The 23,199-nt window shown below is 39.4% G+C and overlaps 2 protein-coding genes across 3 annotated transcripts in view; one reads left to right on the forward strand and one right to left on the reverse strand.

The window, feature by feature from the left end:
• Nucleotides 1-21,671, forward strand: part of LOC128675771 (insulin receptor-like) — a 56,031-nt gene extending 34,360 nt beyond the window's left edge. Inside the window, exons 3-27 of one of the 2 annotated variants that reach the window (XM_053755436.1) lie at nt 2,129-2,306; nt 2,857-2,968; nt 3,160-3,294; nt 4,158-4,299; nt 5,196-5,374; nt 6,025-6,174; nt 7,214-7,373; nt 7,772-7,919; nt 8,546-8,766; nt 9,041-9,212; nt 9,497-9,729; nt 10,402-10,578; nt 11,170-11,369; nt 11,460-11,610; nt 11,778-11,831; nt 12,736-12,912; nt 13,071-13,225; nt 13,530-13,694; nt 14,062-14,310; nt 14,676-14,764; nt 14,868-15,096; nt 15,571-15,789; nt 15,968-16,048; nt 16,400-16,649; nt 17,089-21,671. In XM_053755436.1, the coding sequence (XP_053611411.1) occupies nt 2,129-2,306; nt 2,857-2,968; nt 3,160-3,294; nt 4,158-4,299; nt 5,196-5,374; nt 6,025-6,174; nt 7,214-7,373; nt 7,772-7,919; nt 8,546-8,766; nt 9,041-9,212; nt 9,497-9,729; nt 10,402-10,578; nt 11,170-11,369; nt 11,460-11,610; nt 11,778-11,831; nt 12,736-12,912; nt 13,071-13,225; nt 13,530-13,694; nt 14,062-14,310; nt 14,676-14,764; nt 14,868-15,096; nt 15,571-15,789; nt 15,968-16,048; nt 16,400-16,649; nt 17,089-17,318 (4,256 nt within the window). In that variant the 3' untranslated portion in view covers nt 17,319-21,671. The remainder of the gene's footprint in view (nt 1-2,128; nt 2,307-2,856; nt 2,969-3,159; nt 3,295-4,157; nt 4,300-5,195; nt 5,375-6,024; nt 6,175-7,213; nt 7,374-7,771; nt 7,920-8,545; nt 8,767-9,040; nt 9,213-9,496; nt 9,730-10,401; nt 10,579-11,169; nt 11,370-11,459; nt 11,611-11,777; nt 11,832-12,735; nt 12,913-13,070; nt 13,226-13,529; nt 13,695-14,061; nt 14,311-14,675; nt 14,765-14,867; nt 15,097-15,570; nt 15,790-15,967; nt 16,049-16,399; nt 16,650-17,088) is intronic. The other variant, XM_053755444.1, reaches the window with a different exon arrangement.
• A 105-nt stretch (nt 21,672-21,776) lies between these two features.
• LOC128675784 (gamma-glutamylcyclotransferase-like) lies at nt 21,777-22,803 on the reverse strand. Its single transcript, XM_053755457.1, has 3 exons — nt 22,585-22,803; nt 22,281-22,414; nt 21,777-22,212 (listed from the first exon to the last, which is right to left on the reverse strand). Exons 1-3 carry the CDS (start codon nt 22,708-22,710, stop codon nt 21,813-21,815), a joined length of 660 nt encoding a protein of 219 aa, XP_053611432.1. The 5' UTR covers nt 22,711-22,803; the 3' UTR covers nt 21,777-21,812.
• Nucleotides 22,804-23,199: the final 396 nt, after the last annotated feature.

Here is a 23,199-nt window from a genome sequence, read left to right on the forward strand (position 1 = left end):
GTTTCTACAGTGAATGAAAAATACTGCTGTGAGCAGTGTAGTACGATTTTTGAGGCATGTCAAATTGTCATGACCTTTGTTGTTGGTCCGTAGTCAAGACAAATACGTTTTCATTTAAAATTCCATTTCGTATTGAGACCTAGCTCTTAAATTGATGAATTCGGTGGAGTTCCTTCTATTTATTCATTTCAATCTTCTTCATACATTATGATGCTTACGATTTTCATGATATTCTTTTATATGTTTCATATTGCCTTCCTGGGCTTTTCCTTCAATGAAAGGGCTTCGTGTTGTATCGAGTGACTTAGCATTTAATCTCTATTACTTTTAATAGTTTTAATATGCTGCATTTTCTCCTACTCTATTTAAGACATCTTCGCTTTTATTCTTTCCGTCCAGCTGTTCTTTTCCAATTTGGCAAAAGTTGGAAAAGATTAGACCGAAGAGTAGTATAGAAAGTAAAGATTATATCTAAAATACTGGCTAAATATAAATAATCTTCGATCAAGTCTATTTAGTTTTTAAAAAATTTAAAAAATGTACTTATTCTTATCATATTGATATTAAGTAGCTACAAGACAAATAGCGAATTGATCAATTACCGCAATACCATGTGGTGAAGAATTGCTCCCCAGGGGGCCATTAGCGAGGCTAATGATTGACTTGTCCGCGAAAACAATAACAATTCCATTAATCCCTATTAAGTGATAAGTACATTTGTATTTGTGCCGATCTGTGTTTACTAAATATAATTTAGTTTTTGCTCGCGGTTCCGCTCGCGTGAATTTCCTGCGGCGACAGTTTTTTTCCAGAAGGAATGGTGCCCTATTTCGGCCTTCCACATTCAGGTTCAAGTTCCTTTGACTTGTTTGATTGAGAACTAAGAAGTATTTTAGCTGTAGGCAACCATCATATTGCCCTAGATGTCAGTCATCAGTGCTTGGAACAAGTGGGTCACTTGTTTGTGTTAGATCAGACAGAATGCCGAGTATTTGCTAAAAACGCCCAGTTGTAATTAATAGGTCAATGTTGCGCCTGAGATTCTGTGACAATGATGGTGACGGAATTCATGAAGATTTTGCAATTATAGAAAACCAGCTGTGACCGCAGCTCCGTCCGCGGTTAGCAATGTTTGACTTCGGGTAATTAACTATTATATCTCTTTCAAATTTCATCAACATTCAGCTACGTAGCCGTGAAAGCGTGACAGACAGACTTTCGCAGTTATAGTATTAGTATGGATTTAAAAACAATCGTTATTCGCTTACTCGTCGATGTGCCATGTCATTGCTCATTCATAATAGTATGTGTGTATCTAAACAGTTAAACAGTCGGTTTGTTTATGAAGACATCTGTTTGAATAGACGACCCTGGCCCCTAATATTAACTTGTATTATAAATAACTTATCAATGTCCCATATTCTAAAAGCATCCGCGCATTTTGCATAAACACGCCTTTCCTTGACATTAACATTTACATCACTTTTGTTTATCCACCTGTTATGAAATAACTCCTAGTCTGTGTCTCTGTTCAACGATCTATTCTCCAAATGTCCGTATCTTCTAAATATAATTTTAAGCTATAGCCAAACATTCGATTGAATCGTTTCTTTACTTGCTATTTTAATATTAAAATTTTTCCTCTTTTATTTTCATTCATTCATATTTTAGTTATTTGACGAGATGGCAAAAGATTTAATTCCAAAATAATTTGCGCGTGATAGTTATTGCATGGCGCTATTTAATATCATTGGTGAAACTTGTTACTGATGATTCATTGCATATCTAACAATCTATTCATGGGTACAGTGTCCTATATTAACACTAAGCGGTGGTGGTCTAGCGGTTAAGACCCCCGCCTGTGCTAAAAAGTTCCTAGGTTTCCTAATTCTCTTCTCTCGTGTGCTAATATGAGTTTGTATAACAATCTGACTCTGAATAGTATAGGCCGCCACTTGCTTCCAAAGAAGAAAGACATTGTGAGGAAACCTGCACATTAGTTGACTATTCAGTTCACTAGTGAGTATTCTACTTGTCACTAAATTGCGGTACTTAGCAATTTGAGCAAATACAATTACACATTCGATAAAAAAGAAAAGAGATTAAAAGCTTTTTTTGTTTGTTACAGTATGCTCTTCGATGGACATTAGGAATTCCCCTGAGAACATGATCAACAAGCTCAGGGGGTGCCGGGTGATCGAGGGCCAGCTCAGCATCGTCCTCATGGAGAAGGTTAACGCGACCAACTTCAAAAACGTTAGCTTCCCAGAGCTCAGGGAGGTCACTGACTACATTTTGATATATAGGTACTTACATTTCTTTTGTCTCATCCATTTTAAGATATACAACTGCTCTCTCTCTCTCTCTCTCTCTTCTATGTCTGTGTGTTCTTGGTTGCGTTCTGGGCTATGACGCCGCGTAAACCAGAGTCAGCGAAAAAATTAATTCAAATTTTTGAAGATTCGGCTATGATTACAAACCGCCGCCGTCCGGCCGCCTGGCTGGCTGGCTACCGTCAACCCAACTTGGGAATGCTTTTTTAGTCTATCATTTGCCTAGGCTATGTGTCGGTCGTACTTGGTCGCTTCTTACGATATCCACGGATGGATATAGAGTAGTCCTATTCTAGAGCATGCCAAGAATTTTAGATAAGTTAACTCCGCCGCTATATGCAGTTCTCATATTTGTTACTTCTTAAAATATTATGTTGCACTGAGAATTGTCTTTAGAGTTGCCTTTTGGTTTAATGATAAACTTACGAAAACAGCCGGTACTATGCCGTACACGTCCAAATTATACCATTATTTACATTTAGTCGCTACATCAAGAGCTTGATAAGATGTTTTTTTGTTTCAGGGTTAAGGGCGTCCGTAACCTCGGTGACTTATTTCCCAACCTTACCGTAGTTCGGGGTATGCGACTGTACAAGGACTACGCTATTGTTATATATGACAACGAGCATATAGAGGTAAATGTCGTGAATCTTTCATTTTCGATAAATTATGGGACTCTTTCCGCAACGCATCTCCTTCGAATTTGCGGTCGATTGATTGAACGTTTCATGTTGTTTGATTTTTTTTTACTAACTATAAGTATAATTATACATGTTAGTTAGAAAACACTGGTTTCATCGAGTAATAATATGTATTTTATTTCCAGTCTTTGGGCCTACGCTCGCTGACGCGCATCATGCGCGGAGGGGTGCGGATCCAACACAACGACCGGCTCTGCTACACGGACACAATCGACTGGAGCAAGATCGTCGCCAGGGACATGGAGAACGTCATCATTAGGGTGATTATTGTTGTCGTTTTTATATTTATATGGTGTTTTTATAAGTCCCGTTAATGTGTATATAGTTATTAAAGTGGTTATTCAGAAATTTGACCTTTCTCACGTTAAAGTACCTTCATCCTACTGCATTTCATAATGTCCACTGCTGACAAGAAAAGCCGAAGAAAGTTCAGGGTCGACAGACTACATGCACGTGCACGTGCTAGCTGTGGTGATGCAAGCGTCCATAAGCTACTTGCTCGATGCTATACAGAAAAGGAAAATTCATTATTAATTACGTTTTTTGGCCAATCTAAAACAGTACTAATACTGTTTTATGATTCTATGATTGGTTTCCCGGCAATTAGCATGTAATAGACATTTTACTTGCATTTTCGCACATTTTATAGACCTAGATCTAGTTAGTATACTTTAATTATTATCATCTGTGGTACCAACATTGCGGTTGACCCTTATGCGTACTATGGTCTGGGCTGTAGTGCCTAATATCTGCTGTTCGCAATCTGAAGGCGTGGGATTTCTTTGTTATTAGTTCCGGCCCCGACCGCTCTCAACTCTCTGTAATATATTTTGGATGTAGGTATTTCATAACAGCTGGTACCGTTATATCCTAACATCTGTTTAGTGCGTTCAGAAAGAAATATTAATTTTTGTACCTAAGCGTAAATAAATGATTTGTGGTTAACAAATAAATGATGGTAATGCATATTTTGGACATTGAGAATTAAATTGAACTATGGGCGAGAAACACAAGAAATTATTGTGAAATTAATTGATAAAATTTAATTCTACAAGTTTGTCTTTTATATGCATGATGGAGTGTTAATTTTATTGTTGAAATGTATAAAAAATCCTTGTTTCAGAGTAACTACGACCCGCGACTGTGTGGACTGTGCCCAGATGCGCAGGAGCGCTCCGTGGACGTAGCGCTACCCTCCGCTGGCCAGTGTCCCACAGACTCTTCTGGCACGCTGCTATGTTGGGATGAGAAACATTGTCAGAAAAGTGGGTAACATACACACTTACATTTTTCTAATAATATTAGATCGTCGTACTGTAAATAACATGCATTAAACCGTGCTTCAACATACTTGCAATTTGAACTTGACCCTCATTTTATAATCTACACCTACACTTTTAATTAGAATAGTTTTATTTTTTAAATATAATATCTTTATTTACGAATGAGGGCAAACACGACTTTGACAGAGGCGTGGAAAGTATGTATGAATCTAATAGTTTTAGTAGTATTTTGTATGAATATGTATAATCATTTTAAAAATACTTGCTAGCATATTACCATAGCTGTTTATTGTTTTATTTGGTTATAATTGGATATTTAATCGTAAGTGTTCATTGACTTGAAAAGTTCAATTAATTACTGTTATTATGCTCTCATATTTAGCATATGATACGTTTTAGCGGTAATTGATATTCACGAATAACGCACAAAATCGATTTGTAGGTCACCTTGGTGTGTCTGGTGATATTTATTTGTTCAAAAATATATATCCACCTACGCGTTCGGTGTAAAAACACTAGGTTTTGAGGTTTTGCATTTCAAGTTGTATTAACTTATTAAGGGTTTCGTACTCATATATGAAGACTATATGTAAACAGTAATCAAAAGAAATAACTCCTATTCACCACATAACAATAAATAACAACGGCATGATAATGTAAAAATATTTCCACTTCGGCCGTGACACGACTTTGTTTTTGTTTGAACCACATTGTAATACCACACAGTAATCTTACTTGAAAACAATAAAATCCATTTTTTCATATGACTTTTTAGCTACATGTACTGATTTGCTGACTGCGCCTTGCTCTCACGAGAATTTTGGGATAAAACGTAATTTATGTTATTTTAAGACATAATAGCAAAATGATTTAAACAGTGTGCCCGACGGATTGCGGAGAGAGCGGGTGTATGAGCGACAAGTCTTGTTGCCATCGCACGTGTCTCGGCGGCTGCAGTGGACCCACTTCTCGGGATTGCTTCGCCTGCAAGAATTACTCCTTTGGATACGGAAAGGAGAGAATGTGCGTTGAATCCTGCCCTGTTGGGACTTACAAGGTGAACAGTTACTCTCTTTTTCTTTCCCATCTGACCGCTTTCCCGGGTCCTCCTTCAGCCATAGAGTAGCAGCTAAGGGTTCGCATTCTACTCTTTCTCCCTTTCGCACCGTCTTCGATATACTTAGCTTCACCACCAACCATCTGAATATCTGAACGCCAAGAAGTTAAAGTGAAAATCTACCTACAACTACGGCGAAAGAGCGCTGTCTTCACAATCGACGGCTTTGTATCGAATAGGAAATATTTACGTAAGGGGAACAATGCAGTAAAGGAATCATGTTTTGATATCAATAGGGCTTTTACTATGATGTAAACATTGAATTGCATAACATAAACGTTATAGGCGTATGTAACGATAATGTGTACATTTACATTATACACAGTGGTTTGGACCTTCCACATTTTACGCAGTAGTTTATAAATCATTAATTAGAGTCTTTAAGATTCGTCACGGATGTTTCACGTGACTGTAAACAAGTGGTATTCAATGAAATCTACCGTGCTTGAACTATATTGCTGTCGCTCCCGGTGTTGCATAACTAATAAACTAGTAATAAAAATATCTTGATTATTCTAGAGATTTTTTATCTTTGAATGATTATTGTTATAAATTTAACTATTACTTGATAAATATAACATGTTTTACAGTTGAACGCGCGCTGCGTGTCGGCGGGCGACTGCCGCGCGATGCCGCTGGGCTCGACTGGCGACGTCCACGGTCGCCCCTCTTCCATCGTGAAGGCCTACAAGATCTACAATGACTCTTGCATCTTGGTCTGCCCCAGCGGCTTTATGGAGGTGAGAAATTGCCTTGTGGCCGTGTTAATGAAAAATGTTCTCTCTTGCCTCAATCTCTACCACAAGAATGTATTAGTTAGTGGTAGTTGCTATAGCGATAAGCCCGCCTTGTGCCTTAATTATTATCATTTTTTATATATTTCTCTCTTTAGGCATTAAAGAATTTGGCAATAAAGAATATTTGTATTAGTGAATAATAAATAGTCACGCCGTGTTTTATATCCAGATATTTTTAACAAATAAAATCGTTATGAATAGACAAAGTTCAAAACCTTTTTTGTGTACCTTATGTGCAAATTTATTCTACCAATATTTTAAATGCACATTGACTTTCGCATTGTGACATAATAGAGTATATTTTGTGTACGTCATTTCAATGTCTTATGGTAATGCATTGGTTCAATCACCTAAAAAAAGTACCTACTCTAGACTGATGTTAATTAGGTCGTGGCTTTAAAAAAATATTAGACGAATATAATATATACGGCTAAACCCCGAAGTGCGACTAGACCTAGGTGCAGCCAGTCTTAGTTGATTAGACCTATCAGGTTTAGCCGTAACATATATGAATGTATATGTGTATAATTAGACGGTGTAAAGCATTAGTGGTTCTTGTGTTTCTCAGTTTTTATGTATCTATTGAAAATGGTACCGACACCGGTCGAGTTGTATTCGTCTTGCAAATGATTACACATACACATGTGTGACACTATTTTTAAGTTCTAATAGTCGCTCGAGTTGCTCGAGCGAATTTTTATTTTCAATAAATTAATTATTTCATCTTATGGGACATGTTTAACATAACCATATAAGACCACGTTTCTTAATTGCCACTATTGGAGAAAAGGCTACAGTGAAGTGTTTCGTGCCGCTTCTTCTTCGCCTGCGCTTTCCAAGTTGGCAGTAAGTAGTTTTAAGTAAATGTTTGATGTCAAATTGTTATGTATACATAACAATTTATAAGATATCAAATTGTTATGTATACATGACAATTTGATGTCTTAAGTTGAAATTTGAATATAATATGTTGATGTGTCAGGAAGGTGATGAGAAGAACGCGCGTTGCGTGCCGTGCAAAGGCTCTGGCTGCCACCACAACTGCAGCGGCGCTAAGATCGACTCCATCGCCGCCGCCGAGCAGTTCCGCGGCTGCACGCACGTGCGCGGCAAGCTCGAGATTTCTTTACGGGGCAGCGGTGGTGAGTGCATAAATGGGTTTACGCCCAGTGTTGTCCCAGTTTATTCCCAAAATATCCAGCGCAAGCCTATCAATCAGTTGTGTTTGTACCGGACTATTTGTACCAGGAAAATACTAGAAGTAAACCATGGGTGGGTGCACTCATATTTAGGCAGGAATAAAAATAATTCCAACATTAGTTTAAGGCGAGAAACCTTGTGAGAAACTGCGAGAAACATGTTAATGATGATCCTAAGCTAAGCTGTAACATTAAGAAAAGCTTTTTAGAGAGATAAACTAATCAATAATTTATATTCTTCTACCATCTACCTGTCTCTGTCACCTATCACGTCATCAAAGATGATATGCATACGATGAACATAGTACTGTTGTCTGAAATTTTCCTGTTGTTACACGCAGGCAATACGATGACAGTGCTGGAGCAGTCGCTGGGTGAGATTCGCGAGGTGGAGGGTTGTCTGCACGTGACGCGCTCCTTCATGCTGATCTCGCTGATGTTCCTCAAGAACCTGCGCACCATCACCGGCACGCCCCTACCTGAGTGCAAGTACGTATATATATGTAGGCACAAGGTAGTATTGCCTGGAAGGCCCTGGTTAAGAAAGCCACACCTACCAGCTACTAGTGGTCACGACCTTCAGCCATGAGGATACAACATACAAGTTGCTGAGATTAACTGGATAACGATGGTCCAGGACAGAGAAAGGTTGGCGTAGATACAAGGTAGCCTATGCTCAAGAGTGGGTCACCGAGAGGGCTGATCATGATGGCGGATCATAATGTTTGTGCTGGTATCACCGACATTATAGATATTATGAACGTACAAATTATGATAACTTTCTACAGCAACACTCTTCACCTGATGTTATATATCAATCCGACGATGTTTCGGCATAAATAGGGATAATAATATAAGACGAGTCGACTGACTGCGCATATTGCACGTCTATTTATTACTTTAGATTGAATGAATTATATTATTTGTTACGATTTTATAAATTATGTTGTCAACTACACGTAGAAAAGGAATCTATAACTAAAGTTGTGTTTTCTATATTATACACATGTACGAATTAAACACGTGTTATATTGACAATAAGAGAAAATACAGTTTGAGAAATATATGGTGTCATTTAAAATTATGCAAAATGCAAACATTGTAATTTTTTTCAGAGGGCAGACTTTAAACGTCTTCAACAACCCAAACCTGGAGCTCCTCTGGGACTTTCAGGCGCACGGGCCCCTCAATATCACGGGCGGGTCGCTCTTCATCCATCTGAACCCCAAACTCTGCTACGCGCGCATCGTGCCCCTCAAGAACATGACCAGCAATCCCCCATCCCAGTTCACGGAGATCGAGGTCTCCGAAGACAACAACGGGAACCAAGGCTCATGTTAGTACGGTATCATTTTTTTAACACTACTTTCTCTATTAGGTTTTACCTCTTGAGCATTTTTTCAACTCTCAGCAGTTCATCGGTTGATTTGTGGTATTAGTGTGGGGACTATTGATTTACTATAAAGATTGATATAAAAAATACAATACTTAAAGTATTTTTTGTCAATTTCAGCTATGATTCTCGAAAATTGCGAGAACGACACACAATTTCTTTGAAATAAAATATGATTGATTTCGACTAGCTATCATATTTTTGTGTTATTCATCAGGTGACCAAGTGCAGTTGCATCTGAAAGTGCACCAGAATGGTGTGCGGGTTATTCTGACATGGAACGCGTATTGCCCGGGCGATTCTCGAAAACTTCTGGGATATTCCGTGTATTACATCGAAGCTGAGAAAAATGTTACACTCTACGAACAGAGAGACGCTTGTTCCGACACGTAAGCTATTACTCACACAAATATACAAAGTATTTCTACTCCGAATTAAAAGCTTTCTTTTGTTTATATAAAAATAATAAATAAACTTAAGTGAAACTAACGTGAATGTGTGATTCAACTACTAATATTTTCCATTAACCATTTTTTAAACGAATTTTTATTTAATACAGAGGAAGTTACTTACAGATGTTAAGTATATCTGTACATACACTATATAATATATAGATAAACTGTATGCCGATAAGTAAAAAAGGTCACATTGTGATAATAGCAACCAATTTCAGGTGGAATGTCATAGACAGAACGAAGGACGAGGTGCGGAGTGCGAACGCGACGGCGGAAGTGACGTCACCCACGGAACTGATGCGGGACCCGTGTCCCGTGCAGCCGTCCTTCACGATGCTGCCCGACCTCAAGCCTTTCACGCGCTACGCTGCCTACGTCAAGGCGTACACTACGCAGCAAGATAGAAAGGGCGCGCAGAGTTCTATTATATACTTCAAGACGCTGCCCGGACGTAAGTTTCATAGAACTTTGCAGAGTTTGTGGTGTGATCTATTGTCCTTGTTATTTTGTTGTCTATTATAATCGGCAGAGCTTTGACTAGCTATACTGAGTCCGCGAATTTGCAAGATTATATATTCACAGATTTAGATTTAATTTAATTTTGTTATGAGATCAATAACGCATGAGAGAATTAGTAGAACATCGGAAATAAGTCTTTAAAGTATTCATGTATCGTCAGGGTTTTACATATTATTATTGCGGTCTATGAACTTGAAAATCATATGATTTTTATGACATTGAATAAGTCTTGGATGACACAGTAATGCTTAAATAACATCACTAAAAAAAATAATATGCATACAATTATACCAAACCACAAAAAACAAAATTCTTTTCGCATGTTTGATTGTAGCCAACAAAATTTACATTATATTCGATATTCCTTCTATTTCTTCATAAAAACGACCTTTCAGGTCCGATTTCAATTAAATTACAAAATATTTCAAACCTACGAACTATAGTAGCATTTCGGAACTATCGCTACTGGCTGAGAAGAAACTCATGTAATAGCTGGTCCCTAATGTCACGCCAAAGGGGATTTTTAGACGGACTACACACTTAAATCAAACTAGTTGGTCTTATGTATTTTTATATTTTCAATCCTCATCCTTTTTTAATTTAGGTCCGTCACCCCCAACTAACTTGGTGGTGGACCATTCGGGGCCGCACTCGGTGAGCATCAGCTGGTCGCCGCCGGTGTTGCCCAACGGAATATTAGAGTTGTACCACGTGGAGATCCAGGCCAACAGCTACAACAAGCCCAAGATCCTCGGCTCCAAGAGCAACTACTGCACCAATCGTATGTACCCTGCGATCGTATGTACTTAGATGTTAAATTATTTTATATTTATTTTATAAGTAGTTACTATTTTATTTCAAAGCATTGGTAATATAATACTCATAATGAATGCCATGGAAACAGACGGCCCGTAGCGGGTTGCTGGTGTCCGTGGGCATAAATAATTTATTATTACACACACATTATTTACAAGATACATCGTTTCTGGAAAATTCCGCTATTTGGACTGTATTTATAGTTGTCAGCTCCTAATATTGTCCGTACGGTGCGAAATGAAGACGAAAAAGTGGGAAAGCGGACCCTGGGCTCTGACGCTTAACGGCTGGGAAGAAACCAGGAAACGCTCAAATGAGAGAGAGAGAGAGAAAGAAAGAGAGTTGTCCGTTATTTCCACATTCACTGCTGAAAACCGACGACGCGTGTTTCGTTCTTAAGAATTTATATGAGGACGCGCTTCTTCAGTAGACATAAATACAAATGTTTACCTTACTTATATATCATACTTCACTTTACATGATTGACTTCACATTAGATCGTATTTGAAAGCTAGAAAGTAACAAATGAATAACGTAAGTAATTTAAATTGCACAGCGAATGCATTGGCGAATAAAATAAAGGCGGATCACGAGCTATCGCCGGAGGTGCGCAAAGAGCAGCAGACCGGTGACGTCAGCCGCAACAGCACCTGCGCGTGTGACAGGGACGGCGGCAGACCCAGCGTCAAATTCACTTCTAGAGCTGAAGAGGAGCGCACAGAGAACATTCAGTTCGAGAACGAGCTGCAAAATGGGGTGAGTTACTTTGATACATTTTTTCAAGATGAAAATGTCATTTCGGTGAAGATGTCTTTAACAATGTTATTTTTATCAAACTATTTACAGGTGTATATAAAAACTCCGAAAAAACAAAAGACGACGAAGAGCAGACGACGGCGCTCAGTGGACAAAAGCGTGCAAAGCATGTTGGTTATCCTCAGCAAGAACACGAGTCCTACCCTCGGCCTCAATTACTCCAACACCACGGACGGCGAAGGTAACTCCACCAAATAGCAACATTATAAGAATGTATGGTTTCACCCTCCATTTATCATGATATTTATGCCAACTTACAGGCTATCTTCTCTGTGCTTTCTCTTCGTCTTTGGCCATGCTTGTCACCTCACAATCCTCATCACGCCCATCTCGACGTTCTCATTTCAGTCAAATGCAGTCGCGTGGAGCCTAACGTTTGCGTCATAAAGGACAATACTACAGGTTAACATAGATATTATTGTTTTATGTAACGGGTAACTGGTACAGCATGCGGTTTCGTCGCCACAAATCATTGCTAAATCATCTATTACACTCGACTGAAATATAAAATTAATTTCTTAAACTTTACAATCTCATTTGTCCCGTACTAAATGGGTGCTCATCTAGCATTTTTTTAACGGCATAAGTGTAGTTTATATTCATAAATATATGGTACACTTATTCTTAGCTGCCAGTAAATTTAGTTTTTATATATTTTTCCGTTGAGTGTGAGTATGCACCGTGCTTATTAGATTGAATGAGTGAATAACACGAAAGAGTAGAAGCATGTTCTTTTAGATGTTGTTTTGTCCTTTTCGGATAACTTCTTTAAGAAATTAACATATTTATAAATGCATCATTTTCTTGAAATGTTTGACTCACTATAGTATAAAAAATCTTAGCAAAATAAATGTGAATGAAATTAAAAGTATGCACACAGGCTTGGACACAGTCGAATATAATTTTCACTGCAAATTTCTATAATTAATTTAATATTATCATCAACCATTTTCTCAGATATTGTTACTATGACAGTACTGACCTTTTATTGAATACAACAATAATAATTCTTGAAATTTAAATTACGATAAAGATCGCGTAAACACCATCAAAACAAATCAACGCCAAATCAAACTTTTCAATTTTCAATTTTGAAAGATATTAGCTATTGTTTATACATCGAATAAATTAAAATACAATTATTTTACTTACGGTGTTACAAAGTATTTTTCTGCTTGTTACAAAATACCTATATATGTACCTTGATACCTTGGGTATATCGTAAAGGTAAACACTTAAATAAAGGAGCTCTTTTACCGTATATAGGTATTTTAAACGCCCTGTTTAATTTTTATCTCAATGGCAGGGTACGTGAAATCCCTGTTCTACGAGCTGAACACACGCACCCTGTCGCTGAAGGTATCTCACCTGCGTCACTGCACGTGGTACACGGTGAATGTGTGGGCGTGCCGGCAGAAGGACAACAACGACACTGACTGGTGCTCCGAACGGGCCTACTTCACCTTCAGGACACTGGAATTGGGTAGAGTTAAAATAAAATTAGATCCATTTTATTCAGTTTGTAATTAATTGTATTCTTATCGAGTGTTATTCAATATTAATTCAAGTCGTCTAAAGGCCTGCCATGACGGCTACCTATATTTGATGGACATTTACTTGAAATTGATGTTTTTATTTCAGCGGGTGCGGATATGGTGACTAATTTACATGCGGAGATCCTGCCTTCCAACAAAACAGTACCGGAAGTGAATGTAACTTGGGAACCGCCTAAAAACCCCAACGGATTCCTAGCGGCATACAGAGTTCAGTACACGAAAGTTGAAGAGAACACACAGGTATTTTTTTTTGTCTCCTGTCATATTAATTATATTATTATACATATTTCCATATGTTTCTTATCCCGAAATTCCCATGGGAGCGAACCCCCAGCAGCTAGTCATAGTAGCATATAGTCTAGTACATATAAAAATTATATAATAAAATTATTTTTCGTCGGCGTAAGTTTAAAGAGATGAATCATTTCGGGCGAGTGGTTATCGGCCGAATATTCCAGCTCGAGTTCAGATTTTATCTTCTCGTTAAATTTTAATTAAGAAACATATCCTGCAAGATATTTGTGCAACAGTTTTGAATGAACAGGGTGGTGAACTGGCCCTAATGACGTGTGTAACCGCGGATGACTACGAGAGCAACGGACAGGGCTACACGCTGCGGAACCTCGTGGCCGGGAACTACAGCCTCAAGGTCACTCCAATCACCGTCAACGGCGCCGGCGTCGTCTCCGAGATCTTCGTCTTCATACCGGTAATACTTGCTTTCTGTATAGCATTTTCTTTCTAGTGCCCACAAACAGTTTCTAGAATCATCATTTGTGATGTACCAACTTATGGTCCATTTTTAGTTACGCGTATTTCTGTAACGTAAAAATTATTCAAATAAAAAAAACACATAATCATCTTTACCCGTGAAACGTCAAGCCAAGGTCTAGCCTTTAGTCAAGTCTAGATAGCTTTTTATAAAACATCCCAAGAGTATTTAGTTTTTCATCATATTTTTTTTCTCCTATAAAAATACCAATAACCAGATTGGACGGTTCTAAACATATTGTGGAATTTGACCAGTACCTGCTTATGTATGTATAAATAATCGACTATGTGTTATATCCAAACAGGAACGACCAACGGGTCAAGGGCACGAATGGATATGGGGGCTGGTGGGCGGGTGCTTCATCATGTTGCTGGTGGTGGCAGGCGGCATCTGGTACGCGCGGCGTGGGCTGCTGCCGCCGGCCGAGGCCAACAAGCTGTTCGCGTCAGTCAACCCCGAGTACGTGTCCACGGTCTACGTGCCCGACGAGTGGGAGGTGCCCAGGGCCAACATCGACCTAGTGCGGGAACTTGGACAAGGATCTTTTGGCATGGTGAGTTCTTACAATAATAATGCATTTATCTCAAACGAATTGTTAAATATTCGCTATTAGTAAAAAGGATAACCTTTCTCACAAAAGATACCCATATTGGCGGCGTATATTTGTCATATATTATACTCAGGATGCAATTCGAACTCATATACTTTCTCTTCAGTCAATAGTTTGCTTTGCCCTACTGAATCAATAAAAATATATGTTACAAACAAAAATTTTTAGTATAATGTTTAAACAAAACATTATACTAAACATTTTTATTTGTAACATCGCCGTTTCTACCATGTATTGCCGAGAACGATATCTGTATACTCTAGAGACTGTATTATGTTTCAGTGTTAAGTTAATGTTATTTTTCCCAGGTGTATGAAGGCATAGCAAAGAACCTTGAAAAAGGCAAACCAGAAACTCGGTGCGCTGTGAAAACTGTCAATGAACATGCCACTGACAGGTGAGAAGATCAAGTTATTAAAGTACTTCTAACAACATTTTTGAAGAAAACTTTAAAAAATTGCATGAAAAATAGAATAGTAATGAAAAAATTTACTTTGCAGGGAGCGCATCGAGTTCCTAAACGAGGCGTCAGTGATGAAGGCGTTCGACACCTACCACGTGGTGCGGCTGCTGGGCGTGGTGTCGCGCGGGCAGCCCACGCTCGTCATCATGGAGCTCATGGAGCTGGGCGACCTCAAGACCTACCTGCGCAGCCACCGCCCCGACGCTGACTCCTCCATCCCCAAGAAGGACGCCGGCAACCCGCCCACGCTGCAGAACATTCTGCAAGTCAGTATAGTGCTAATTTTCTAGGCTGTGCGGCCGCGATGCCCGAGGTTAGCATTAAAAATAAATCTTACGACTTCGAAGGTTCGGCTGTCATTTGTGAACGGTCGTCTGCCTGACGTTAACCCTCATTGGCAATAACGTTGCTGTCAAGGCTATACTGACCGATATGAATGCAAACACCTTGATGCAAACTTTTATACCTCCAAGAAGATTGCAGATATATCTACCATATATTCAAAAACTTTAAAATATGTGTTATACTCTGTACACTAATTATGAACAACACTCAACGGCACATACTCAGCTCTAATGAAATGTGGGTCCAATGGACACGAATATACAAACGAACTTAACCGCAGAACCACAGACAAATATCTGTGATCATAAAACCAAATATTTCATCGTGTGTCGTTAATAAAAAAATATTGAGTGCCTTATAGAATATTTATCTACTAACGTATATTTTGTCCGCAGATGGCTATTGAGATAGCCGACGGTATGGCCTACCTATCGGCCAAAAAATTCGTGCACCGCGATCTAGCGGCGCGCAACTGTATGGTGGCCGGCGACCTCACTGTCAAAGTGGGCGACTTCGGCATGACCAGAGACATTTATGAGACTGATTATTATAGGAAGGGCACCAAAGGCCTGCTGCCCGTTAGATGGATGAGCCCCGAGAGCTTAAAAGACGGAGTGAGTATCGTGATTTTTTCTAATCAGTTTTTGGAGCTAAATGTTCTTGGGTCAATGTGCGACTGTAATACCAATGTGCGATTGTAGTCGGTGACCAAAATGTCCAGCTTAACACAATCTTAACAAAATATAAGAGTTTTTGTGATTAAAAGAATATTACGATTTTTTTTCTTTACAGGTATTTTCCAGTAATAGCGACGTTTGGAGTTATGGTGTAGTTTTATGGGAGATGGTGACACTCGCTATGTTGCCATATCAAGTGAGTATATATTTTGTTTTTAAACCTAAGAATGGTCATCATATAGGCAGAGAAAGCTAGTACAATTTATTTATCAAATCTGATTGGCGGTTTAGCCTTCAAATTTAATTTATTTTGGTCATTACGACGAATCATGAGAAGGTCATTAACCATATACGATATGAAATGCACAAAAGGAGTTCCATAACGCTGTGTAACACAAAGAAGTTATTATCGAACAAACAAACAAGTTATTAAGAACGAGATACTCATATTCTCACATCGTAAAATACTTGCATACTATTGGTTGTATCAAGGTTACGTCACCCCATTCACGTCACACATATTTAATTGTGTATTTAATTTTATTAGGGCCTGTCGAATGAGCAGGTGCTACGTTACGTAGTGGAGGGCGGGGTGATGGAGCGGCCGGAGCACTGTCCGGACCGGCTGTACGAGCTGATGCGAGCGTGCTGGGCACACCGCCCCGCCGCACGCCCAGCATTTCTGCAGCTGGTGGCGGATCTCGCGCCGCAAGCCATGCCCTACTTCCGTCAGCGGTCCTTTTTCCACACGCCGCAGGGACAGGAGACCTACGCGCTGTTGCAGAGGACCCACAATGGTTAGACAATATCATGTTTACATGTACACACAATACTAGCCTCAGGTATTTATCTCTCCAGGAAACATATTCCATCTTAAACTTTACATGATCATATTTACAACGAGTGTAAAGTCAATCACCAAAATTTTAGTCAATGTCATTAGATTTACGAGTATCATACTTGGTGCGTAGATACAGACCTATTAATATATTATACATTGGGACATATATATGATGCAATATGTAATCGATGCCTAAAAGGTATTCTATATGTCAGACAGTGCGTCTGCTGTAGACATAGTTCATAATTCATAATGTTTATTTTTGTCAGACATGGGTATACATACAATAGGTTTTATATTCGAATATATAGTGCGTTGTGTTGCGCCGTGAGGCATACAAAAACAAAATAGCTAAAAGAGCAAGAGGGGTTCTAATCGGTCGTTATAAATTCCAGAGGAAGAGGCCGACATGGCCGAGGTGAACGTGGGCGCGGTGGCCACGGGGTCCGGCTCGAACCTGTTCGGGGTGTCGGGGCGGCTGGCGTCGTGGGTGCTGTCGTCGCTGCGCTCGCGCTCGCCCGATGACGCGGCCGCCGAGCCGCTGCAGCCGCTGCAGCCGCTGCCCGCGCGCAAGCCGGGGCCCAACGGCGTGCTGCGCGACGCCGGGCCCGCGCCGCACTGCTAGCGGGGACCGGGCCCGCGTCGGACTGCTAGCGGGGACCGGGCCCGCGCCGGACTGCTAGCGGGGACCGGGCCCGCACCGGACTGCTAGCGGGGCCGGGCCCGCGCCGCACTGGTAGCGGGGTCCGGGCCCGCGCCGGACTGCTAGCGGGGACCGGGCCCGCACCGGACTGCTAGAGGGGTCCGGGCCCGCGCCGCACTGGTAGCGGGGTCCGGGCCCGCGCCGGACTGCTAGCGGGGTCCGGGCCCCCGCCGCACTGGTAGCGGGGACCGGGCCCGCGCCGCACTGGTAGCGGGGACCGGGCCCGCGCCGCACTGGTAGCGGGGACCGGGCCCGCGCCGCACTACTAGCGGGCCACCGGACACCGGGAGAATCGGGGCGTTCCGCCATATCTAATTTTCTCAAATCGCTATCGAGTCTCGAGTCGCTATCCGAGCGCTCCCTCGATCGAATCTGTATATTTTGGAAATTGAACCGATAGCGAATCCCTGATGTAAACGCCCGAGTGACCACCTGGATCCCGCCTGGTTCTATCTACCTCAGGTCGACCGCCCGGAGGCGGCCGACTCTTCGAATCTTAGTCATAAGAGTAGCTAGTAAATTGTCGCGAGCGTCCCGCGTCGTTTTATTTATTGCGTGTCGCGGCGAGCGTGGCGGCGCGGCGCTGGAATCTGTACAAGTAAACTTGCCTATTGTCGAAAATTATATTGAGATGAAAAAGTTAGGGATGGAGCGGAATTTTATCATTTCATCATTTTTAAAACATGTATGACATGTGTAAGAAAACCATTTAAAACTGTCTATAACCAGACAAGTGGAATGAAAATAATTTCCTATCTTTTCGTCAACAATTTCACGTATAAACTTGGTTTGTCGCGTAACGAACGCATGCGTTGTAAAACTCGACGTATGTTTGTGATTTTTTTTAAGGAGACCTATGTAATGTGATTCTAGCGGCGTTGTCCGCCGCAGCCGCGGCGCGCCTCGACTCTAGGACGGGCCGTCGGCTTCGGACGACGCGCGTCCGTCCGTTCGTTTTCATATCAGGAAATTAATATTTTTGCTGAAGCTATATTGAGAGTCGATTCGTGTCGACGCGGATCCTATATAGTTTACCTCAATATATATAGTTGTATTGGTGTCATTTTTGACATAGCCTATTAATGTTAAGTTTCGGATGTAAGTTGTAAAGTGTGTAATAGGTATGTTATCGCATGAGCTAGTTCGTGTACGAATTGATTTCTTCGCGTTCATTGGCCGAATGCTTCATTGTTTCGATCGAAATCCTAACGAGTGTCAAATTTGTCGAAGTTGTTAATGTTGTTGTTACGAGCACTTTTTGTTGAGAGTGCATTCCTGTCCACGAATTTGCCACTCGTACTGTTCGATGCAATTTTATGCAACTGTTATAATACTCAATCTGTTCTAGAGCCCTTCTTCCTTGTTTAACTGTTAACTAAATGTCTATATGTATCTAAATAAAAATCATTCTAATATCGGATTTAACCACCAAAGACTAAATAGTTTCAATAGCAAATATAGTTGCAAAAATTATATAAATTGACAATCGAAAAAGCATTTTTGACTATGTGCGACCTACCTACCTATTAGTTAAATATGTAGTGTGCAACCAAATTCATATGTTCATTAACAATGCAATAGAGATACCTGCCATTATTGTTATGTAGTTGTATTAACGACTATTATTATTTTTTAAATATTTATATTTAAATGTGCTCTATATGTATAGTTCTAGCTGATAGAGCCAGACAGAGAAACAGAGAATCATATAAACTACAATTAGACTTATTATAATGTAACCATGCCGACTAAATGTATGTTTAATAACATACTTATTTATCTCACATTTGTATAGCATCTACATTATGTTATATTCAACATAATTTTAAATTGGTTTGGTATGGTATTTGAATGATACAAGTTCAAGGACTGCAATCATATAGAATGGTGTTATGCACCATTCGCCTGCATGGCGACCTTCCCATGCACTGAAGTTGGCAGCTGATAAACACCATTCCCTCTAGTACATTCAACTCATTTTGAGTACTCCATACGTTAGAGAAGAAGTTTTCAGAATATTTTTATTTAAAGGCCCCACACAAGGTATCACATTTAAACTTCAATTAGGTCCAATTGAAGTTCAAATGGTCTTGACCTCCCCGTAGCAGCACTTCAACCATTTCTTATAATGTGATGGCTGTGATGGCATCAGTGCAGAAATGTTCACGCATCTTGAGCTCTTCCCAATGTACCCGCTTTGGAGACATGAATACCGACATGTTTCATTAGTCACCCCAAGCATAAGCAAAGAATCGAATGTTTATCAAATGTGCTTGTAATACTTTTAAATCCAATTTCACGAGCTCCCACTTGTAGGTATTCATTCTTATCAAGAGTCACCGATTATTTGAATTTATTACCTCTATTCTTACTTTTTCTTCTGTACTAAAACCATTCAAAGTCATTTCAAAATCTCTTGGAATATATCTGAGAATGTTGTAATCAAGATGGAGGAATTACCATATCTCCTTTTGATTTTATGTTGACTTCTTTCAGAATCTTCCGTTGTAAATGTTGTAATTAGAAGATGAGATGTTCTCCTGGCGCCCAATAGAACCCACTGAGAGAGCCGATAGATAGCACCTAGATCATTCTGACCAGACTCAGGCTTTCAGTATGTTACGATCCATGGTTTGTAGTATGATTTCATCAAAAGATTTACATATTTATTCAAATCCGATGTGTAATAACTCTGAGCAAAACTTTTGATGGATCGTATAAAATGTAATGTGCTCATTGGATATTGGAGTGCGACGAACGAAATTCTCTATAGTATAGTGACGGAGCCGGCAGCTGGCTAAGCTCTGCGCGCGCATATGGCAGCTACTCTAATCTAGTTCTAACATAATGACAGTTTATAAATTCAAAAAAATTTTCTAATCGACCGTGGAGCTTAACTTGCGACTGGCTTAGACTACATCTATCATGATAATAAACTAACTTATTATTCCAAATAGGCATGGACATGGGGTAAAGTTTTAAACTGTTCTATATCCAGTTGTAACTCTTCTCTCTGTAGATAAATGTTAAAGTAAATATACATAGCCAGCTATATTATACATATGCAATGTATTTTAAATTTATGGAATATTTATTTATATAAATATTCAACCAAAGGTTATTAAGATCCTGATACAACAATCCTGTGCAATAGAGCCGTCGACTTACGCGATTATACTATAATGTTTAAGGGTGTAAACGAGTGCCTTCAGACATCCAGCCTTCAGCGGAATGCAGGATTGTTGATTGTGTTGATACACATGATGCATATAATTTGTTTGTGCACTGGCGGTATACGAATCGTACAGTTCCATTTGCGTGCAAATTATAATGTAAACTAGTAATTTTTTAAACCTAATACGAAATCCACAACGATCGGATACCGTGCCACAGGAATGTAATTCGACGGGCTGGCTTGGAATGGGCTATGTGTTATGTTATGCATAGTGTGAAGTGTGAAGGCCGGACGCACCAGCGTCTGCGCAGTTGTCAGACCGCACAGGCGCCGGGGCCTCGGAGGCGAAGGACGGGAATGAGTATTGTGGTCATTGACGAGGGGCTCAAGGCACGTTGCATTAATTGTATCTTTTCAACAAATCATTATTTAAAAAATAATGTACATAAACATTGTTTTCCAAAACTTGAATGGAATCTTTGATCATTTAATGAATGTGTATCCAAAGTAAAAATCCAAATATTTCTTTAATTTTAGAAATTGCATAGTGCCTTTTGCTCAATTTATGAAATGTAAGTTAGTGTATTAAGCGTAATGTTAAATTTAGGCCATATTTTCCACCTTCGTCGTTATTCGCAAATGATCCAGTGTAGCAAAGTGTGTACGCGTTCGATGGCTGCGCTGAAATGTTGTGCGGTCTGCGCGCGACGTGTTGCACAACGTTGCCTCGCACCACGTTTCTGCGGGCTTCACTATTAACCTTCTCTTACTTATCTACCTACGCTCTTATTTTTGTCAGTATTTAATTTTATTGTGATTTCCATTTAGTAAGGCAGTTACATTACCTCATTTTAGTAATTATATTATTCGTAAATTTTGACTGATAAAATATTTTCCAAGTGATGTGTTCCTCTTGTGATTTGTGTGCGTGTTATGTAAAAGTGTCGGGGTAGCGTTGTGCTTTATGCTCAATTTAGATACGATTTCACCAAACGATTTAGATAGTGTACAATTTTTATATTTAATTTAATGAGAACCGAGTACCTATTAATAATAATTTTAATATTTACATTAATAAAAAGTTACAAAATATAAATGAAGTATAGTTTTGAATATCAAAATGTATCCTTAAATATACCCCCCTGTTTGAATATATTTTATAACTAGTTAAAACAAAGCCTATACATTTCTCAAAATAAAATAAATTTTTCAATGGAAAAGTGTTTATTTCGCCACATTTTTTATTTGCTTTGAGTTTGTACTTTCATATTTCTTTTTGTTACTACATCAAGTTTAAGCGGCTGCCTGGGTATTCTGCCGGGCACCCTACATTCGCAGATCGGCTCCCGCGCATAGCGGATAAGTAAACAATCTGTCCGTACGCAGCCTTCGTCATCATTATGTTTTAAGTCGCGCAGATGGTTTATATAATATTCAGGTAGCTCATTGATTATGGCGCCAAGTAACATGATGTGCTTATAGGAAAACGAGGGCCATCGCTCTGATGGGATCACGTCATTATCGCCTCTAGGTAAAGGATTAACTTTCTGTATATAAGCACGACATCGAAAGTATCCCATATATGGCGTTAGAACGTTGAGATTTTTTATGTAATACTTTTTATCTTCAACTTCTTTCATTCTAAAATGATGATGTAAAATATGATTATCAAAATATACAAAATCCTACACTTAGATAATAAGACTTGCCTGTCTAAAGAATCCCTTTGGTCGCGTTTGAGGCGCCAGATAACGCCCCAGGAATGAGCGTTTGCTGTTGGGACTAATGTGGCTACGGGGCCTCCCCAATACTTGGAATATTTAATGAAGTCCAATCTGTAATTCTATAAAATCAACTCTTTTACATAATCTCATATCTCTACTTTTGTAACATTCTATCTAATGTTACCGGTATTATGACTATATGGTGCCGAGTTTATGATATCTGATGATGATGATAATGCAAAGGAAAGAGAAGCTGTCTATTCTGTGTGCAATATGGAACAAAACTTACATCTATACGTGCAATTGATACGAATTCTGCATTTATATCATACATAGTCATCCGATAAGCAAGTATATTAGCACCATAAGCAAAATATAAGAATGTATCTGGTATTATAATTGAGGAAGATGTCATAATGGCTATTTTTTTATCCAAAAAAATTTAATGTAAATTTTTCTACTGCAAATTTAGAATTATGTATGGAAATTTGTTACCCTGTTCAATGAAAATTTTGAAGCTTTTCAAGTTGACATAACGGTCTCTGTTCAGAATTTCGATTTTCTCCGTGTGACGTGTTCTTACATATTATAAAACAATGTCCTGCCGCGTCTGTCTGTTCGCGATTCGCAATAAACTTAAAAACTAGGTACTGCTCGGATTTTCATGCGCTTTTCACCATGGGTAGTGAATTCCTGAGGAAGGTTTAGGTGTATAATTTATTATGTTTTAACCGAGAGAGCCGGAACGGGCCGATAGTTGAGATATAGTTATGCATATATGTCTGTGGTCCACGTCCATTCAAACTTGTTCCGACTCGGCGAAATATATATAAAATGCAAAGGTGACTAACTGAATGATCTGTCAACGTACAGCTAAATCTACTGGACCGATCAGGATGGCAAT

This window comes from Plodia interpunctella, chromosome 2 (genome assembly GCF_027563975.2).
Source record: "Plodia interpunctella isolate USDA-ARS_2022_Savannah chromosome 2, ilPloInte3.2, whole genome shotgun sequence".
Taxonomy (NCBI): Eukaryota; Metazoa; Arthropoda; class Insecta; order Lepidoptera; family Pyralidae; genus Plodia; species Plodia interpunctella.